Source organism: Pollicipes pollicipes, unplaced genomic scaffold (genome assembly GCF_011947565.3).
Source record: "Pollicipes pollicipes isolate AB1234 unplaced genomic scaffold, Ppol_2.1 Scaffold_4219;HRSCAF=4965_pilon_pilon_pilon, whole genome shotgun sequence".
Classification (NCBI taxonomy): domain Eukaryota; kingdom Metazoa; phylum Arthropoda; class Thecostraca; order Pollicipedomorpha; family Pollicipedidae; genus Pollicipes; species Pollicipes pollicipes.
This window is the reverse complement of record NW_023596448.1, coordinates 20,857,572-20,873,251: the sequence shown is the minus strand read 5'-3', so window position 1 is coordinate 20,873,251 and position 15,680 is coordinate 20,857,572. Positions and strand designations below refer to the sequence as shown.

At 51.9% G+C, this 15,680-nt stretch overlaps 1 protein-coding gene across 1 annotated transcript; it reads left to right on the top strand.

Moving 5' to 3' along the window:
• Positions 1–8,552: 8,552 nt before the first annotated feature.
• Positions 8,553–14,845, top strand: LOC119094989 (isatin hydrolase-like). Its single transcript, XM_037217898.1, has 5 exons — positions 8,553–8,737; positions 10,667–10,788; positions 12,805–13,032; positions 14,117–14,303; positions 14,773–14,845. The coding sequence occupies exons 1-5, from the start codon at positions 8,553–8,555 to the stop codon at positions 14,843–14,845; spliced, it is 795 nt and encodes a 264-aa protein (XP_037073793.1).
• The last annotated feature ends 835 nt before the right edge of the window (positions 14,846–15,680 follow it).

Sequence of the window (15,680 nt, the reverse complement as noted above, 5' to 3'; positions counted from 1 at the left end):
GGTTAGTTGGGCATAGATAACGAGAGACGAGAGTGAGGTCAAGTTGAGCGATTTTTGCGTTAACTGCTGTAAGATTAAGATTAGTATTAAGGTGCACTCGATGGTGCAGTAAATGACTGGACACATACAGCGCCGTGCCGCCACGGTGAGGTGTGTCAGTTACGTTATCGGTACAGAGGCAATAATTTCGAATATTAAAGTTGCATTTCGTAGAATCAGAGTCATTAAAAATGGTCTATTGAACACCGTCAATCAATGGTTTATGTCTGATGATATACTCTTTGAATTCGCTCCAATGGGGCACTAGGGATCTGGTATTCCATTGGAGTACGAATTCATTAAATGGGGAGATCATTTATGGGGAGGGGAGCGAGGCCATCTTGCTGCCCGTGCAGCTGGGCGGGAGCGCGTTTGAACAGTCCCGGCGCGGGTCCGTTTGGAGGGGGCAGGGGAGAGGGAGAGCTGGCGGAGTGATGGTCCCCTCTCAGGGGACGGGGAAGTCGTCCGACTAGACCCTGGTGGGTCTGCTCCCAGGCTGGCGCGGAGGAGCCAGTCATGGATGACCCCGGCTCCGACGCGGATCTTGGTCGCGCGCGGCGAGAGCCGCTGATCAGCCATGAGCCCTGAGGGGGCGTCAGGAGAATCTCAGAAACGACGGGCCTGGCCTGAGGGTCAGGGGACAAGTCTCAGGGGCCGGGCGCCGGGTGTGGTGGGCCGGGGACCGGACCTCAGCGGCCGGGGACCAGGCCTGGCGGGCCAGGGTGCGGGCCATGGGGGCGCCCCCCGATGGGTACCCGTTGGGAGGGACCAGACCCCCTCTCTCCGCTCCGCCCCGAAAGGGGGCGGGTCGGGCGTGCGTCTCCGCCGGCATGGGCCAGACCCCGGTCTCGAGGGGGGGGGGGGGGGAGCGCGAAAAGGGAGGAGCGAGGAGGGAACGCTGCTTGTTCGTTTTTCCTTAAGTTGGGCCCGGAGCTCGAGCCACGCCGGGCAGGCGCGTCGGTCCCAGGCCGGGTGGGGGACAGCGCAGGTGGCGCAGCGCGGATCCTGGGCCTCACATTGGCGAGCCGAATGGCGGCCCGCACATACCCCGCACTTGGCGTGACATTTGCGGCAGGTGCGCGCGCTGTGGCTGAAGGCCTGGCAGTGCGCGCGCTGTTGCGGGGCGGGAATCTAGAGGCGCAGGGACAACCGCATGTACCCGCAGAGGAGATACGGCGGAAGGGCCGTGCCCCGGAAACGCAATCGGAGCAGGGGTCGGGCCCAAGCTCCGGGCGGCGCGACGGCAGGCGCACCACCTCCGTTACGCCCTGAGCTAGACACTCGCCGAGAATGTCCTTCTCGGACATCTCGGCGAGAGCCGGGGCGTACACGACCGCATGAATAGTGTTCAGACGGTCTGCCAGCACTATCGCGACATCTCGCACCAGGAAGCAGTCAGTTTCAGAAGCATGGACGCCTGATGGGCGCCGTGGACCTTTTTCAAGAGAGCCCCCGAGCGAAGCTGTTTGGCCCCCTCCACCTCTCCCACGTGGTGCCCTATTCCGCGGCGGATTGCGAACGGGCTAAGGATGGCAAAATAGTTTCCGTCTCTTTTGTTTATTAAGGGAAACGATGGTCCGTCCGGCAGCTCGGGCGACGGGGGAGCGCGGGACCCAAGGCGCGGGGTGGGTCCCGGATCGCGGCGCGATGGGGCTGGGGACTCGGTGCGGCATGTTTGGTGTTTGGTGTTTTTGGTGCTTGTGATTTGGCAGAAGTGAGTGCTTAAGGCGATAAAGTGTGGCTTAAGGCTGATGGAGTGTAGACTTAAGACCTGGCAGTGTTGCTGAAGGCTGTGTGTGTACCTTACGTATTCGAAGAGATGGCGACACGAAACGGGAAAAAACAATCGACGGTAACTATACCCTTCACAAGTGTGCAAACTCTCAACCTTTTACTACAACGCCTTGCACAAGAAACCAAACTCAGTCGACGTCAATCTCTTTGCGGAACCAGCGACGTAAGAGATATCACGATGCTGCGAAAATAATTACAGGCAAACATATTGTCCGAGTGTTTTTTGAACGTAGGATTGATTCGATAATTCAGCTCAATTTGTGCTGGCCTGCGCTTGTTGCACCGCTCTCTCAGCCTCAATGCACGACTGACATTCGCCCCCGCCCGGCTTGACCTTTTCACATTTTGTTCCGGGCTCCCTGCGAGTCTCGGGTCTACATAAAAAACCCAAGCACTTCCGACCATCTTCAAAATGTCGTGGAGTTCGCAGTGCAAGGGGTGCGGCTTACCACAAGTGCCGCTCTACAGCGGTGGCGCTAGCTTCGCTATATCCGTATCTACACGTACCGCTTGTAACGCTTCGTTCTTGTGGGTAGCGTTCTTCTTCTCACAAACGTCCATCAGAGGGCTGGCGTGAAAAGGCAACTATATTCGGTCGAGGTCCGCTCACGAAGTGCAGTGTCGCGACCCTGGTCGTCGGGCCGCGTCCACCTCTCTCTGACCGTCACTGCCCGTCTGACGCTACGCAGGATGCGTCGGGTTATAAACGGTGGGGCCGCTGGGCGGCGCCGGCGTGCAGCCTCCAAACACTGGGGATGGGGCGTCCTTGAACCTGAGCCCACATAAAGCAGCATCAGAGGCGCTCTATGTCGCAACCCTTGCATAAAGCAACTACGGCTACGGGTACCCACATCCGGCTTATCTAATAATTAGCATAAAAGTAAAAAAGGCAATGCATCACGTCAAACGAGCCAGTCTAAGTGCGTTGTTTGCGTTAGCGAGCCGAGCGTCCCGCTGACGCGTTGACAACGGCGCAGTACGGACGCGTATTCGGTTACGCGTTACGATAGGCCTCCCCCCCCCCTAACAACAAAATAATGAAAGCTGGGCAACAGTTATCATTAGCTGGCAGCAGTGCTGTTCACCAAGTACGTAGGAGCTCAGGAATAACGGCTGACGCTTCACGAACTTCGTGAACATGCACTGAGACGCAGCGTAACCTAATCAGCGCACACCGCTAGATCTACAAGCCCAAAAACATGTAACATAATCTAATCGAGCATAAAGCCAGTACCAAAGAACGCGGGGCACAGAGCGTGCGCTCCGACGCAAGACATACATACGATACCATTCACAGGTCGCGCACGCTCGGGCGGCATATACATGCGTCAAATACCTACATTACACAGGGCACCAGGCGGTGCGCAGCGCTACTTAGTTGCGACGGTTTGCATATGGAATTACGCGTCTACGCGTCTACGCGTCTTACGCGAATTACGCGTTACGCGTTACACGTTCTACAGCCGTTACGCCTGCTTCGCTGTATCTGTGTTGATATGTATCGCCTTACAGCGGTGGCACCTGCTTCGCTATATCTGTATCTACACGTACCGCTTTACAGCGGTGGCGCTAGCTCGCTGTATCTGTAGCTACACGCACCGCTTTACAGCGGTAGCGATTGCTTCGCTGTATCTGTATCTACACGTACCGCTCTACCACGGTGGCGCTAGCTTCGCTGTATCTGTGTTCATGGGTATCGCTTTTCGGCAGTAGCACCTGCTTCGCTTTATCTGCATTTCTATGTACCGCTCTACAACGGTGGCGCTACCTTCGCTGTATCTGTGTCTACACGTGCCGTTTTACAGCGGTGGCGCTTGCTTCGCTGCATCTTTGTCTACGTGTTTCGCTCTACAGCTGTGGCGCTAGCTTCGCTGTATCTTTGTCTACACGTACCGCTTCATAGCAGTGGCGCTAGCCTCGCTGTATCTGGAATGTTCAGATCTGGACTGGCCTATGTCACATACTGCCGTCAGTAACGATCTGACATGGATATGCCTGCGGCCACGCAAAACAGCATCAATTAAAACAGCGGCCCATGTCTCGTTTGGACTGCTTGCAATTATGGAAAAGACAACAAAGAAGGATGAAGAATACAACACGCCCGCTCGTCGTTACTAGCACGCACATTATCACTCCCAGATGTGCATGATTGCTACATATATGCATAGTGTACCGCATAAGCTCTCATTACTTAGCTTGTTTGGCATAATTTACCACTTCAGAGCTCAGGATTTAGAAAGACAGGTGAGGCAGTACTGCGGAGTCGTTGGCTGTCACGCTCCCGACAATGTAATATGTGCGCCCCTAGGGGGCCGACCCTGGGATGGGTGCAGACGCTAGGGAAGGATTTACATCAGGGCGGCCGTGAGGCTGGCTCGCGACTGGCGGCGCAACATACTCCCAACGGACGAGGCGTGCGAGGATGCAGGAGGAAACGGCGGGTGAGGAAAATAAGACGAATGAGTGAAATCGGAGGGCCACTACGTTTGAGATATTTGTTTTTGTGCTATGCTAAGAAAGGCGAGGCATACACCTGTGATTCACGTCATTTCCCTGGCACCGGTAGTAGCCAAAACCACCCATGCTGTCATGGGTCATTCTGGGGCGGGAGCAGTGTGCCTCACCAATCACCGGGATTCGCTACCTAAACGCAATTTTTTGGCACTGAGGCTGAAACTCCCAAGAGCGGGAGAATCATCCAGCCGATATGAGCATTTCTGACATGCACCATCGATGGCGCAGTCATTGAAAATCGCGGTGAAATGTGGAAAAAAATCCAGGAAATGTGGAGGTTTTGGCAGATTGACATGAGCTGGCAAGCGTAGGTAGGGCAGGTAGGCTCCCCTCATAAACCACAATTAATCATGCACTTGATATAAAATACATTGTTTACATAATGGCCGGAGGATGTGGTGTGCAGGATCTGTTGCCAGCACTGATGAGCTCCTTGGTCGAAGGACCATTCGCGCATGCTTACGGTGCGTTCATGATATAAGCGGCGCATTGATGGTGGCAGCCTTTTGGGGTTGCCTGATAAATTCGATCTTCTAGGAAAACATCAGAGCACTCGGAAACTCAGGTCAACGGAAGGCGATTTTACAAAAACGGGTGACACCGTTCGACAGAAACTCGCCTTTCCTTCAATCTCGCGGACATACTTAAAATTTAAGTTTAATTTAAACAAATATTTTGGGAATCCGTAGACAACAACCCATACATGGTGCCGATGATGCCGAAATCTTGATACACATTAAGGCTTGTTTTTATGTTGAGATTTAGTTATTATTACGCAGCTGATCATACGTGTTCTCATTGCGATGTCTAGACCACACTCCCTTGGACGAGCTCCCCACGTTCGCTTCGATTTCACCGAGAGCTCAAATCCTGGCGTCTAATATCATGAAACATCGCCCACAGAACTTTCCACGTGCGCGCTGACTAAAATACCGTGTCCAATATTACGAAAGAACACCTACAGAGCTTCTCACATACGCTCTGAATAAAATCCCCGCGTCCGTTATTGTGAAAGAATACCTACTACCACTACTACTAGCTTACTACTACTACTAGCTTTCCGCTTGCGTTCTGAGTGATCCCGGCGTCCAACGTCGCCATATGGTTGCTCACGAAGGCTGCGCTCCGATCCAGCCAGCGGCCGCGGAGGCAAGCCCAGCGGAAATTTCCGACAGCCAACATCTGCAACAATTGTGATGCTCACTGTTTGGACCACTCCGATCCAAATTTTCTTATGCAATTGCCAGTTTTGTTGACCTCGAAAATTGCGTTGTGCGCATTTATTTACCCTCGAATTAGAGCAACCGACCTTCGGTCTCCCCGCAACCACGCTATGATCAAATGCGCCCCTGCGCTAGTCGCATACCCGGTTGTGCATTCTTATAAAGGGAGCTTTCGGTCGCCGGGTGCAGTCACTGAGAGGAGATTACAGCAAGAACACGTCTCAGAGATCTTGTGCGAGGGGTGGCCTCGCCAACAGAAAAGTGATTGAACATTCTATATCATAGCTTAAAGAATTAACGCAACCCGACATTTCGACGATGGTAAGTCCCTGATATCGGCAAGTCCTGCTGAGCGTTGAAGACCTCCCTAACGGACAGATGCTCACAACAAAAGCACGGCTCAGGGAACTTGCATACCCTGCGAGTATTCGTACAGCCAGGAACTTGATTAAATGTTTGAAATAACCAATTGGGTATTGAACGTAAGCGCCATCACTAACGGTAAGCCCATGATATCTTCATTACCTGACCGCTGATCTTTTGGAGGCCTTGTGGGCGTTGGGACACAGATGGGTGCCGTGTATGGCCTTTGCCACAAAATCAGCCGGAACTTCGCAAATGTTCGTACAAATAGTAAACAAACTGTGTGTAGAGATGCATATGACTAGCGAGCCGATTGCGTAGAATTTCATGGCGAGGGTGATGATGTAGCGTGAAATCCTATGCCGCGAAATTGAAATGCAATGAAATTAAAAGTGAAAACGTACACCAATGATTCTACGAGACAGGATGAACTGAACATCGCGCTCTCTTGTCAACGATATTGAAGAAATGGTTGAGGGAGGTGCATAGATCCAGCGAGCCAATTGCCTAGGCGGATCTTGGGGGATTGGGGGGGGGGGCACGGGTCTGTGGCCCCCCCCCCCAAACCTCTGAGAGTGTGTTTTGGCCGCCCAAAACATTCCCAGAACTTTATAAAAGTTTCCTCCACTTACCGTCTGTTTTAACTTTAGCTGTTTTAACTGTTTTGTTTTAATTTCTGTTTAAGATTCAAAAGCATTTCGGTGCTTTTTTAAGTTTTCAGTGATGTCCCTACTAGGTACCCACGAGAGGCACCATTTACTGGACCTTGGATCCCACACCAGCCAGGTGGTGACGAACGGTTGTCCCCCCAAAAAAAACTCCAGCCTAGATCTGCCCCTGGCCAATTGTGCCAAATTTAACGTGGAATACGATGATGTGCTTCCTAAGCTCGTGCGGCAAACCCTCACAATAAGTGTGGCGTGGAATCTTCACGCGCTTCCGCGAGAACTGCCACATGGATAGCCGGTCGGGATAAAGGAAAGCCTTCGTAACAATAATACAGAAATCGTTGAGAGAGGTGCACATAACTAGGGAGCCGAAGGCGTTGCACTCAATGGTAAACATGATGATGTACAAATTGCGAGTTTATATGCCCAGCGGCTAAAATGTAATCAGCGTGGAAAGCGAAAGCGTGTATGCGCGAGCTGCTGGAAGTGTGCGACCTGGAAATTATTCCTGGTAAGTGCATATGTCCGCCAGCCCATCAGGTAGAACAACACGGCACGCATGATCATGTGCTTTGCGAGCTTGTCTTTAGCAAGGCCGTTACAATTGAATCGGTGTGGAAAATGAACGTGCCCACGGCAGGGTGGGGGCACTAGGAAGGGGATGAGCCTCAACTATCTAAAAATCTAGTATTGACACCCTGGGGGTTGAGTGAAAAGAAAGATCTAAAATGGCTATCGCCCTTCCCCACTCCCAACTTAGGGAAACTTTCGTTGCCCCTTGCGTCTTTGCGGGAACCGGCCAGCACCCTACGCTGAGCGTTGATCGTAAATAGCGCCGTTAAGCACAGCACAGTAATGCGAGACATGTGGAGGAAAGCTGTAATAGCAGTGAATGGTCTATTGTTACGAGGCACAAATGCCGCCACGGAAGACTGAATAATTGGCTGCTGACACCAGAGCGTGGCCAGCCATGAACCAGGTTCACACTGGCACACCTGCTGCCGGAGGCTTGCATAAGTGACGGTCTGTGGGTCCGCACCATCGAGGCTTGTCACTGGCCGTGGCAAAACAAGCTACACTCGGGGGTGGAGTAAACTTCATTATTGGAGCGTATTGCCACTGGTATGAAACACACCGAGATTCATCAATTGTTTACTTGACTGCCTCGGCTGCAAGAATGTTGTTACGGATACGTATCGTGCTTCTCATACCAGTTTGGCTACCCAAGATTTTAACCACACGCCACTTCGGCGTTGAACATAGCAACGAATATTTTTCAATCAACACCATTGTTGTGTCTCTGTGATACTTGTTCTCGTATATGTGAACATTTAAGTGAAAACTTGATTTTTGGGGGGGTAAAATTTGACCTTTTATCTAGACAAAATAGGGCAAGTTGTTGATCTGGCAATATGCAAATCATTGCCGATCACGATATCTTGTCGAGACCAATCCACTGTTTTTTTCTGGCAACGCCACGCTCTATCTTTATTGGTTTGGAAACGACAAAAAGGACGGTTTGCATCGACGCTCCCCCACTCCCCTAACAGTCCACGTTATGACAACTGGCATATCAAGACAAGGGTCAATTTACGTCAGCTATTTGGGTTATCGAAGAATGGTTCTCCCTCTTGTGTTGAGAGCGTGAAGACTTTGTGCGCTAGGTACTGAGTTGGTCTGCAGAGTTGCTGTAGTGTTTATTGTGTAGCATGGATGCGTAGCGTGTGCATGCGTGTGTAAGTGTAGTTGACAATATGTTGTGAGTGGAATTATACACTGCAGGAAGGAAAAGCATAAATGGTCCCTTGTTGCGCGTGGAAATTGTATGCAGTACATCCTTTGAAATACGTTGGCTAGCACACCCCTGCCTGTCTAGTATTGCAGTATTGCCGGACCGGTGGCTAAGATATTGGACAATGGTGGTGATTGCATCTGGTTGCTCCGTCGGCAGATGAGTTCCGCCTGTCAAGCCGGGCTTCTGCTCGGCTCCTCTCTCCTGCTGGTCTTGCTCTGTCCGGCCTCGGCCGGCCCGTGGATCGACCTCAGCCACACATACGACAAGACCACACAGTACTGGCCGGGTAACCTCAAGTTCAACCTGAGCGAAGTGTTCAAAGGACAGCTGGACGGCTTCTGGTGAGTGGATCGTGTTCTGGTTATCGCAGCCGTTATCTGGTGGCAGCTGCTTCCATTGCGATTGGCAGATACATTTGATTGACCTACACAGGAGCTGAATTGATTCTAGCTAAAAAAGGTTGGAATCTTGAATCGCGATTGAAAAGAGGATCACAAAATCGACCGATTTTGTGGGCTGTAGTTTCTGTCAAAGCTTTGGTTACCTCTCTTCCTTAAGTTCTCCGTAAATATTCATTTTTGGCTGTTCATATTGTTTCGTTTTATATCACTTTGTTACTGATCTATCATGCATTTATTTTTCTGGTACACTTTGCAAGGGTGCATCACCTGCATAACACTGTGTCTACGCACGAGTTAAATGAGCTGTTTTATGCAGTTCCAGCAATTCATGTCAGGTCTCATCAATTGTACCAAGTACCCTCAGTGTTCCTTTCCTTCGTTCTCATCAATATAAAGCATACGGTGCAATTATCCTGGTTGACAATTTATTTGGGCTGGGCTGATGTTACTGATCAGTGGCTTCACTGGCAGCCCAAGGCATCTCCGGTCGCCGATGCAGCTCCCATTGCTTGGGAGCCCTTCTGTTTACTGTCAGCCCAAGGCATCTCCGGTCGCCGATGCAGCTCCCATTGCTTGGGAGCCCTTCTGTTTACTGTCAGCCCAAGGCATCTCCGGTCGCCGATGCAGCTCCCACTGCTTGGGAGCCCTTCTAACCACCTGGGCTCCCGTCTCGCTGTCGAGGACTCGGAGGAAACAGTAACCTATTTCATCGCCCGAGATATTTGGTTTTCCTTAAAACCCTCTAGACAATTAGGGGTCTTCTTAAATGTTTAGGACCCCTTTGGCGCCTGGGAGGCCCATTTCATCACCCAGGAGACCTTCTGGATGATCGTTGGACCCCCTGACCGGCCAGGGGCACTCTGGACACTTTGGGTTTAGTAATTGCCTTGGGCTGCCTGATGCTTAGTACCACTCTTGCTGCTCAGGACCTTGCTCTTAACGGACCAGGACCTTGCTCTCATGGATGGACCACTTTGGCCCCAAGCAGTTCTCCGGCCAATCAAATTTCTGACAGGCTGCCGGGGTCCCCATTGAACCCGGCAGCCTGTCAGATCAACAGTAACAGTATGCCAGTATCAGACATGAACATTATCTAGACATGACAGGGGGCAGCGTTCACTTTTTCCCTCACCTCGCAAGAAGTAAGCCCCAGGGATTGTGAAGGTGTAAGAAAATATAATTTTTTTTGTTACATGCAGCGCGAGGAAAAGTGGCCATGCTTAATGGAAATATCCCACCCTGTGCCTATTCGTTAGGTCCCATTTGTCCACCCTAAGGCCATTTACGGCCAAGTAGGCCAACGCGGGCATCGGCCATTTTAGGCACTCTGTATAGCAACGTATCCCATAGTGTAGAGCCAGTGTGCCGGCATTCCTAGCAGCGGCAGCATTTTTCAAATGATCATGTATAAATGAGTGCTTCGGCTGTATGCATGACATTGAAATTGCGAAGATGACAAAGGCTTTCGGTGGTGCACCGATTCCTAATGGCGCTACGAGACAGGACTTCTTTGTCATGTCACGTCATCTGGTATCGCATTACGCTGTTGGCAGCGATTTTCCCTACAGAAATTCAGTCGGTGACAAAAATACTCTCTCACTCCGCGTTGGACGTCTCTTCTACGCGCGTTCAATGTGACAGGTGGCGTAGTTAGCGGTCGGAAATGCCTCAAATGTTCACGCGGGGAAACGGGGGTTCGATTCCCATCTGAGGCTATATCCGTGGCCCGCTAACACCGCCACGCAGCTGCGGTGTTTGGTGGAAGGCCGCATGTAAGCGTGCCGCCTGTCACTCCCTGAACCGAACCGGATCGTTCGCGTGCCGTCTCACCCCCCCCCCCCCCGCCCCCCTTCCGCCCCCGTTTGGCAGGCTGGAGATGCACAACTTCGCGACAGCGGAGCATGGCGGCACCCACATGGACGCGCCCGTGCACGTCTTCATGGGCGGCTGGACCTTGGAGAAGATCCCTGTCGATCGGTTTGTGGCGAACGGTAAGCATATGAGCGTAATATGTCCACTCCGAACATTGTGACCAAGTCATAACTGCCCGTAGTTTTTTTTGGCAGCTAGGAATACTGCGTGATGTCAACTTTGTTCGTCTACGCTAGGTATAAAGCATTTTGGAAAGGTTTTGTACCTTTTAAAAAAAAATGGCAGGCTCCTTGTTAAAATTTTGAGTTGGCAGAGACATCCTTTTGCGCCTTCGGCATACCCGCAGAGGAGGGGAACTATGCCCCCTGGGGAAGGGGCAGCTGTCCTCCTCGCTGTGCAGACTTTATAGCAATCTTAGTCTACGTGATCCGGCGGCAAAAAGAAAGCATTTACAGCAGAATTCAAAACAAATGTTGGTAGAGACCAGGTGCCCAGGTACAAGAAAAAGGAAAACGAATTGAATCCCTAAATTGAAGAACTAGTCGGAAACAATCAAGAGCACAAAATACCGCGCCCTTTAATGGTCTATACCTAAGCAAAAATGTCTTGCTTAAACGTACCAATATATATGCGCGCAACCCACACAAATAGGCAAGATGTATATATCACAATTAGGTCACCCCGTGGCTGATCCGGTTAGAGCGCCTGCCCCCCCCCCCCCCCCCAACCTACCCACGCCGTGGCGAGGTAGGCGAGCTCGAGTCGCTTTAACGCTGCTATTTGCACCTGGATCCGGGGGTGTAGTTCCCGTTCCCTCTTGGGGGACGGGGTTCCAGCGCCCCAACTTTGAAAAGTAAGTGGGCCAAAGCCGATAAGCGGGCTCGCTTGTTTGCGTATGCTAGAACTAAGTCATTCTGCCCTGATCATCCCTCTCCCTTAACTCACGTCGCGAAACTAACCACCTGTCTGGACGGGATAGCCCGCGACGGGTGGCAGCGGTCGCTTAAGGTCAGATGTGATCAGACGATGGGGTGGACAAGGCCGAACATTGCCAGCGTTATGGTGAGCATTCCGGTCACAAAATTCTGCCAGTAAACTGGAATTTTACGATTTTTGGTGGGCAGAGTGATCGCATAACAAGCACTGCTTTGCGTGGTGTCTGATTACAAACATCCATGCGATCAAAGTGATCGGAGCAAGGAAAACATATCTGAGTGTTGAGTGTCGATCCCTGGCGGCTCAAACCAGCCCAGCGCATTATCACGTCAGAGTTCGTAAGTGGGGTGAAAGGGAGTGGAGCTCCAGGTGGGGTTCGATGGGCACCGTACATCGTTGGCGGCCGGTGCGTTTCCGCGCCATACATTTTCCGCCTCATCGTTCCACCACATCGACAACCTGCTACACCAAAGCTTCCTGAGATGACATTGAACTCGGGGGGTGTCACCAGTCGGGAAGCTTTCTCGGAGGGTGAGGTACCCAGCTGTCCTCCGCGACGATGCCCGCACCCATACACTGCTAAAAATCCTGCACGCGAAAGTCATCTCCGAGTTCGTGGGAGTAGGGACGCAAGCAGGGTGCTAAAACGCAAACTCTTGCAAGTGCCCCGCATGTGCTAGAAGGTTTCGCCGGATATATTAAACGTAGGTTATGTCAGAACGGATGAACGGAATTTTGACACCAAAAGTGTCAAAGTGACCAAAATAGCCGAAAACACCCGATAAATTACAGACGTTCAGTTCGGTCAACTGGAGATGGTGTGCTTCAATTTACTTGTTACAACAAATTAAGTCGAAAGCGTTCCTTTTTTTGCTATCCCATACAGCGAAATTCTTTGCTACCTGCTTCTTAGGCCTTTACGGTCCTTTCACGCAGTTGCCTCTTCCAGGCACGAGCGAAAATCCATTAATGCCATGGGGGAAGGAACAGAGACCATGGATCTTTTGGAAAACTGGAGCTGGTTGGGCAATTGCGTCGGTGGCCATTGGTCTTCCTATCTCTCCCCTTTTTCATCCGCACGTCACGTTGACCACACAACGTGACAGACGGGGATATACTCTGCCGAGCTTTGACGTCATTAGCAAAAGGCGCCAGTACCTCTGTCGCGCCCTGTTTCACCCCGGCGCCTATTATTCCAGCGGCTGTGGTCAACATCTCCGCCCGGAGTCAGGCTGACCCTGACACGACCTTGACCCCGGCCGACCTGATCGCCTGGAAGGAGGCGCACGGCGACTGGATCTACCCCACCATCCTGCTGGTGAACACCGGCTACGCTGCCCACTGGGGCAACAACACGCGCTACTGGGGTGTGCCACCCGAGGAACTGAAAAAGGAGACGTCAGTTGGATATAACGTGCACTTTCCTGGTCAGTGTGAAGCTGAGTGGAAGTACTGGTTGATAATATTATTGATATTCATTGATAAGATTGCAGTCACAAGCTGCTGTGTAAAGCCGTCAGTCCGATAAACTAGGAAAAGCGAAACCGTGACCACCACTTGTTGTCTGATTGTATGTGGCGACCGCGTCAGTGAGTGTGTATTCGCAGACATGACATGGCGTTAGTATACTTGTATATCCAGGGTGACATCAGTGGTTATCCGCAGACTTGAGCTCAGGTTGTCTCTGACGGGACGTCACTGGGTATCCGCAGACATAACCTGAGAGGATAGACGTGTCCGTGTCTCGGTGTGACGTCAGCAGGTATCCACAAACCTGAGCTCAGGTGACAGACATGCCCGTGTCTCGGACGTGACGTCAGTGGGTATCCGCAGACGTGACCTCAGCAGATAGACGTGTCCGTGTCTCAGTGTGACGTCAGTGGGTATCCGCAGACGTGACCTCAGCAGATAGACGTGTCCGTGTCTCAGTGTGACGTCAGTGGGTATCCGCAGACGTGACCTCAGCAGATAGACGTGTCCGTGTCTCGGTGTGACGTCAGTGGGTATCCGCAGACGTGATCTCAGGAGGTAGACATGTCCGTGTCTCGAATGTGATGTCAGTACCCCGGTATTTGTAGGTGTGGCGACGGTGTGATTGTAAGTGCATACATGACATCCGCCCTTGTCTCTCGGCAAAGCATCGGCAAATGCGTGCCTAAATACTCGGCAGATTACACTCGTGTCCGAGCGTAACAGCAGTACACCCGCATGCGCAGATCTGTTGACGTAATATTCGGATCTCCACAACCAGCGCCACTTTATCCCCGTCCGGAGACGTGGGTCTCAACACCTTTGTCTGCGGGCGTGATACCAGTATTACCCGTGTCGGCCAACCTGGATGTGTTATTACACCCAGACGTCAGAGCACTCATAGCATCACGGTCAGTGAACACATTACATCAATGACAGTGCATATGTGACATCAGTGACGATCCACGCACACCGTAAGCGCCAGCGCGCACATGACGTCATTGGTAGTACGCGCGTGACATCACTGCTCGCACCGGGCAGGCATCGGCGAGGCAGCGGCTGAGATGATCGCCGCCGACGGCGCCATCGTCGGCGTCGGCATCGACACGCCCTCACTGGACCCGGGCACCAGCAAAGTGCTCCCCGCCCACCAGGCGCTGTTCCGGCGCAACATCTTCGGCCTGGAGCACGTGGGAGACATGAGCCGGGTGCCGGCCACCGGCGCCACGTGAGCACGGAGACGCTGCCCGCGGTCTGCAGCCGCTGCCATGCCGCTGGATCAGTGCGCTTGTGTTGTGCGGTTGGTACTAATGATGAGGCTCGGATTCAGGGTAGAGAAGCTTTTGTTTTGGCTGTCAGCTGCCTGTCCTATTATCTAGGCAACGTTAACAATACGTTAGGCTACAAATGCGTTACAACGTACTCTGCGTGTTCGAATGTACGATTAATCCTCTAGTTAATCTGTTCTTACCAGCTCTTACTCGCCCTTAGCTGGGCGAGAGAGTGTTTACGTTGTTCTTCCCTCATCAACGTCTGAGGTGGAACTAAAAACAGATGCAGCTCAGAGTTTTGGGTACATCTCTTCTACCCAGCTTCCACACTAAAGACCGGAACATTCAGATGGAAGAGGACACTCGGGGCTTTCCCACCTAAATACATGGCAAGCTCCTTCCTACCAGCGTCACTTTCTGCCGCAGGATTCTGGCGTTGCCGATGAAGATTGGCGGCGGCAGTGGCGGGCCCTGCCGCGTGCTCGTGCGCCTGCCGTAGCCGCTGGTGAACAGCGACCTAGCAGCCACCTAGCAGCCACCTACCAGTCCGAATACGCCGCAGATCGGTGGAGCTGATGCACGTGGGACCATGGTGGATGACCATCATGACGCTCTACAGCTGTGTGTTGCGTTGTATTAGACACGAAATACATCGATGATGAGAGTTGTACAGGACTCTTGACGGAGAACGTCCTTAATGTTCCAAGCAAGGGTAAAAAAGCCTCCGATTTGTTGGCTGTAGGCGCCGACAAAAATGGTCAATTTTGCGATATATTTTTGATGACAAAATCGTGAAAAGGGAAACAACTTATAAGAAAGCATACCAGTCACACGACACACAAAGCTTAGACTTGGTCTGTGCTCTCCAACACTTGTAGCGTGAGGTTGTGTAGTGCGTCGGAACATCGACTTTTGCCGTGTAAGCGAGTTATGTATATGTACCGCTGTGCCTGCTGACGCTGGTTGTGTTCGGATGGTGAGAATCTCACCGGCTTGAAAGACGTACCTAGCCGTTACTGTCTGTAAAGCGCAGTATGTCTCTTCTAGCGGTCTACCGCAGAGGGCGTCTCTGGTAGAAGCATCAAAACGCCTCGCCGATCTAGGGAGGTAGTAAGTTATGGATACGCAGAATGTAGCTCCAGAGGCGAACGGGGGACGTTGAAGCGACACATGTCAAGCGTTTATTCCAAGATTCCAACTGAGGGGTGCTAAATGTACGAATTCAAATGCACGATCTTGTTCTAATTTGTTAAGTTGTGCGAGATGTTGTTCTGAGTTGTTTGAAATGACATGTTTATCAGTAAGTGTAGGGCTGCTGGGATTTAGTTTTGCGA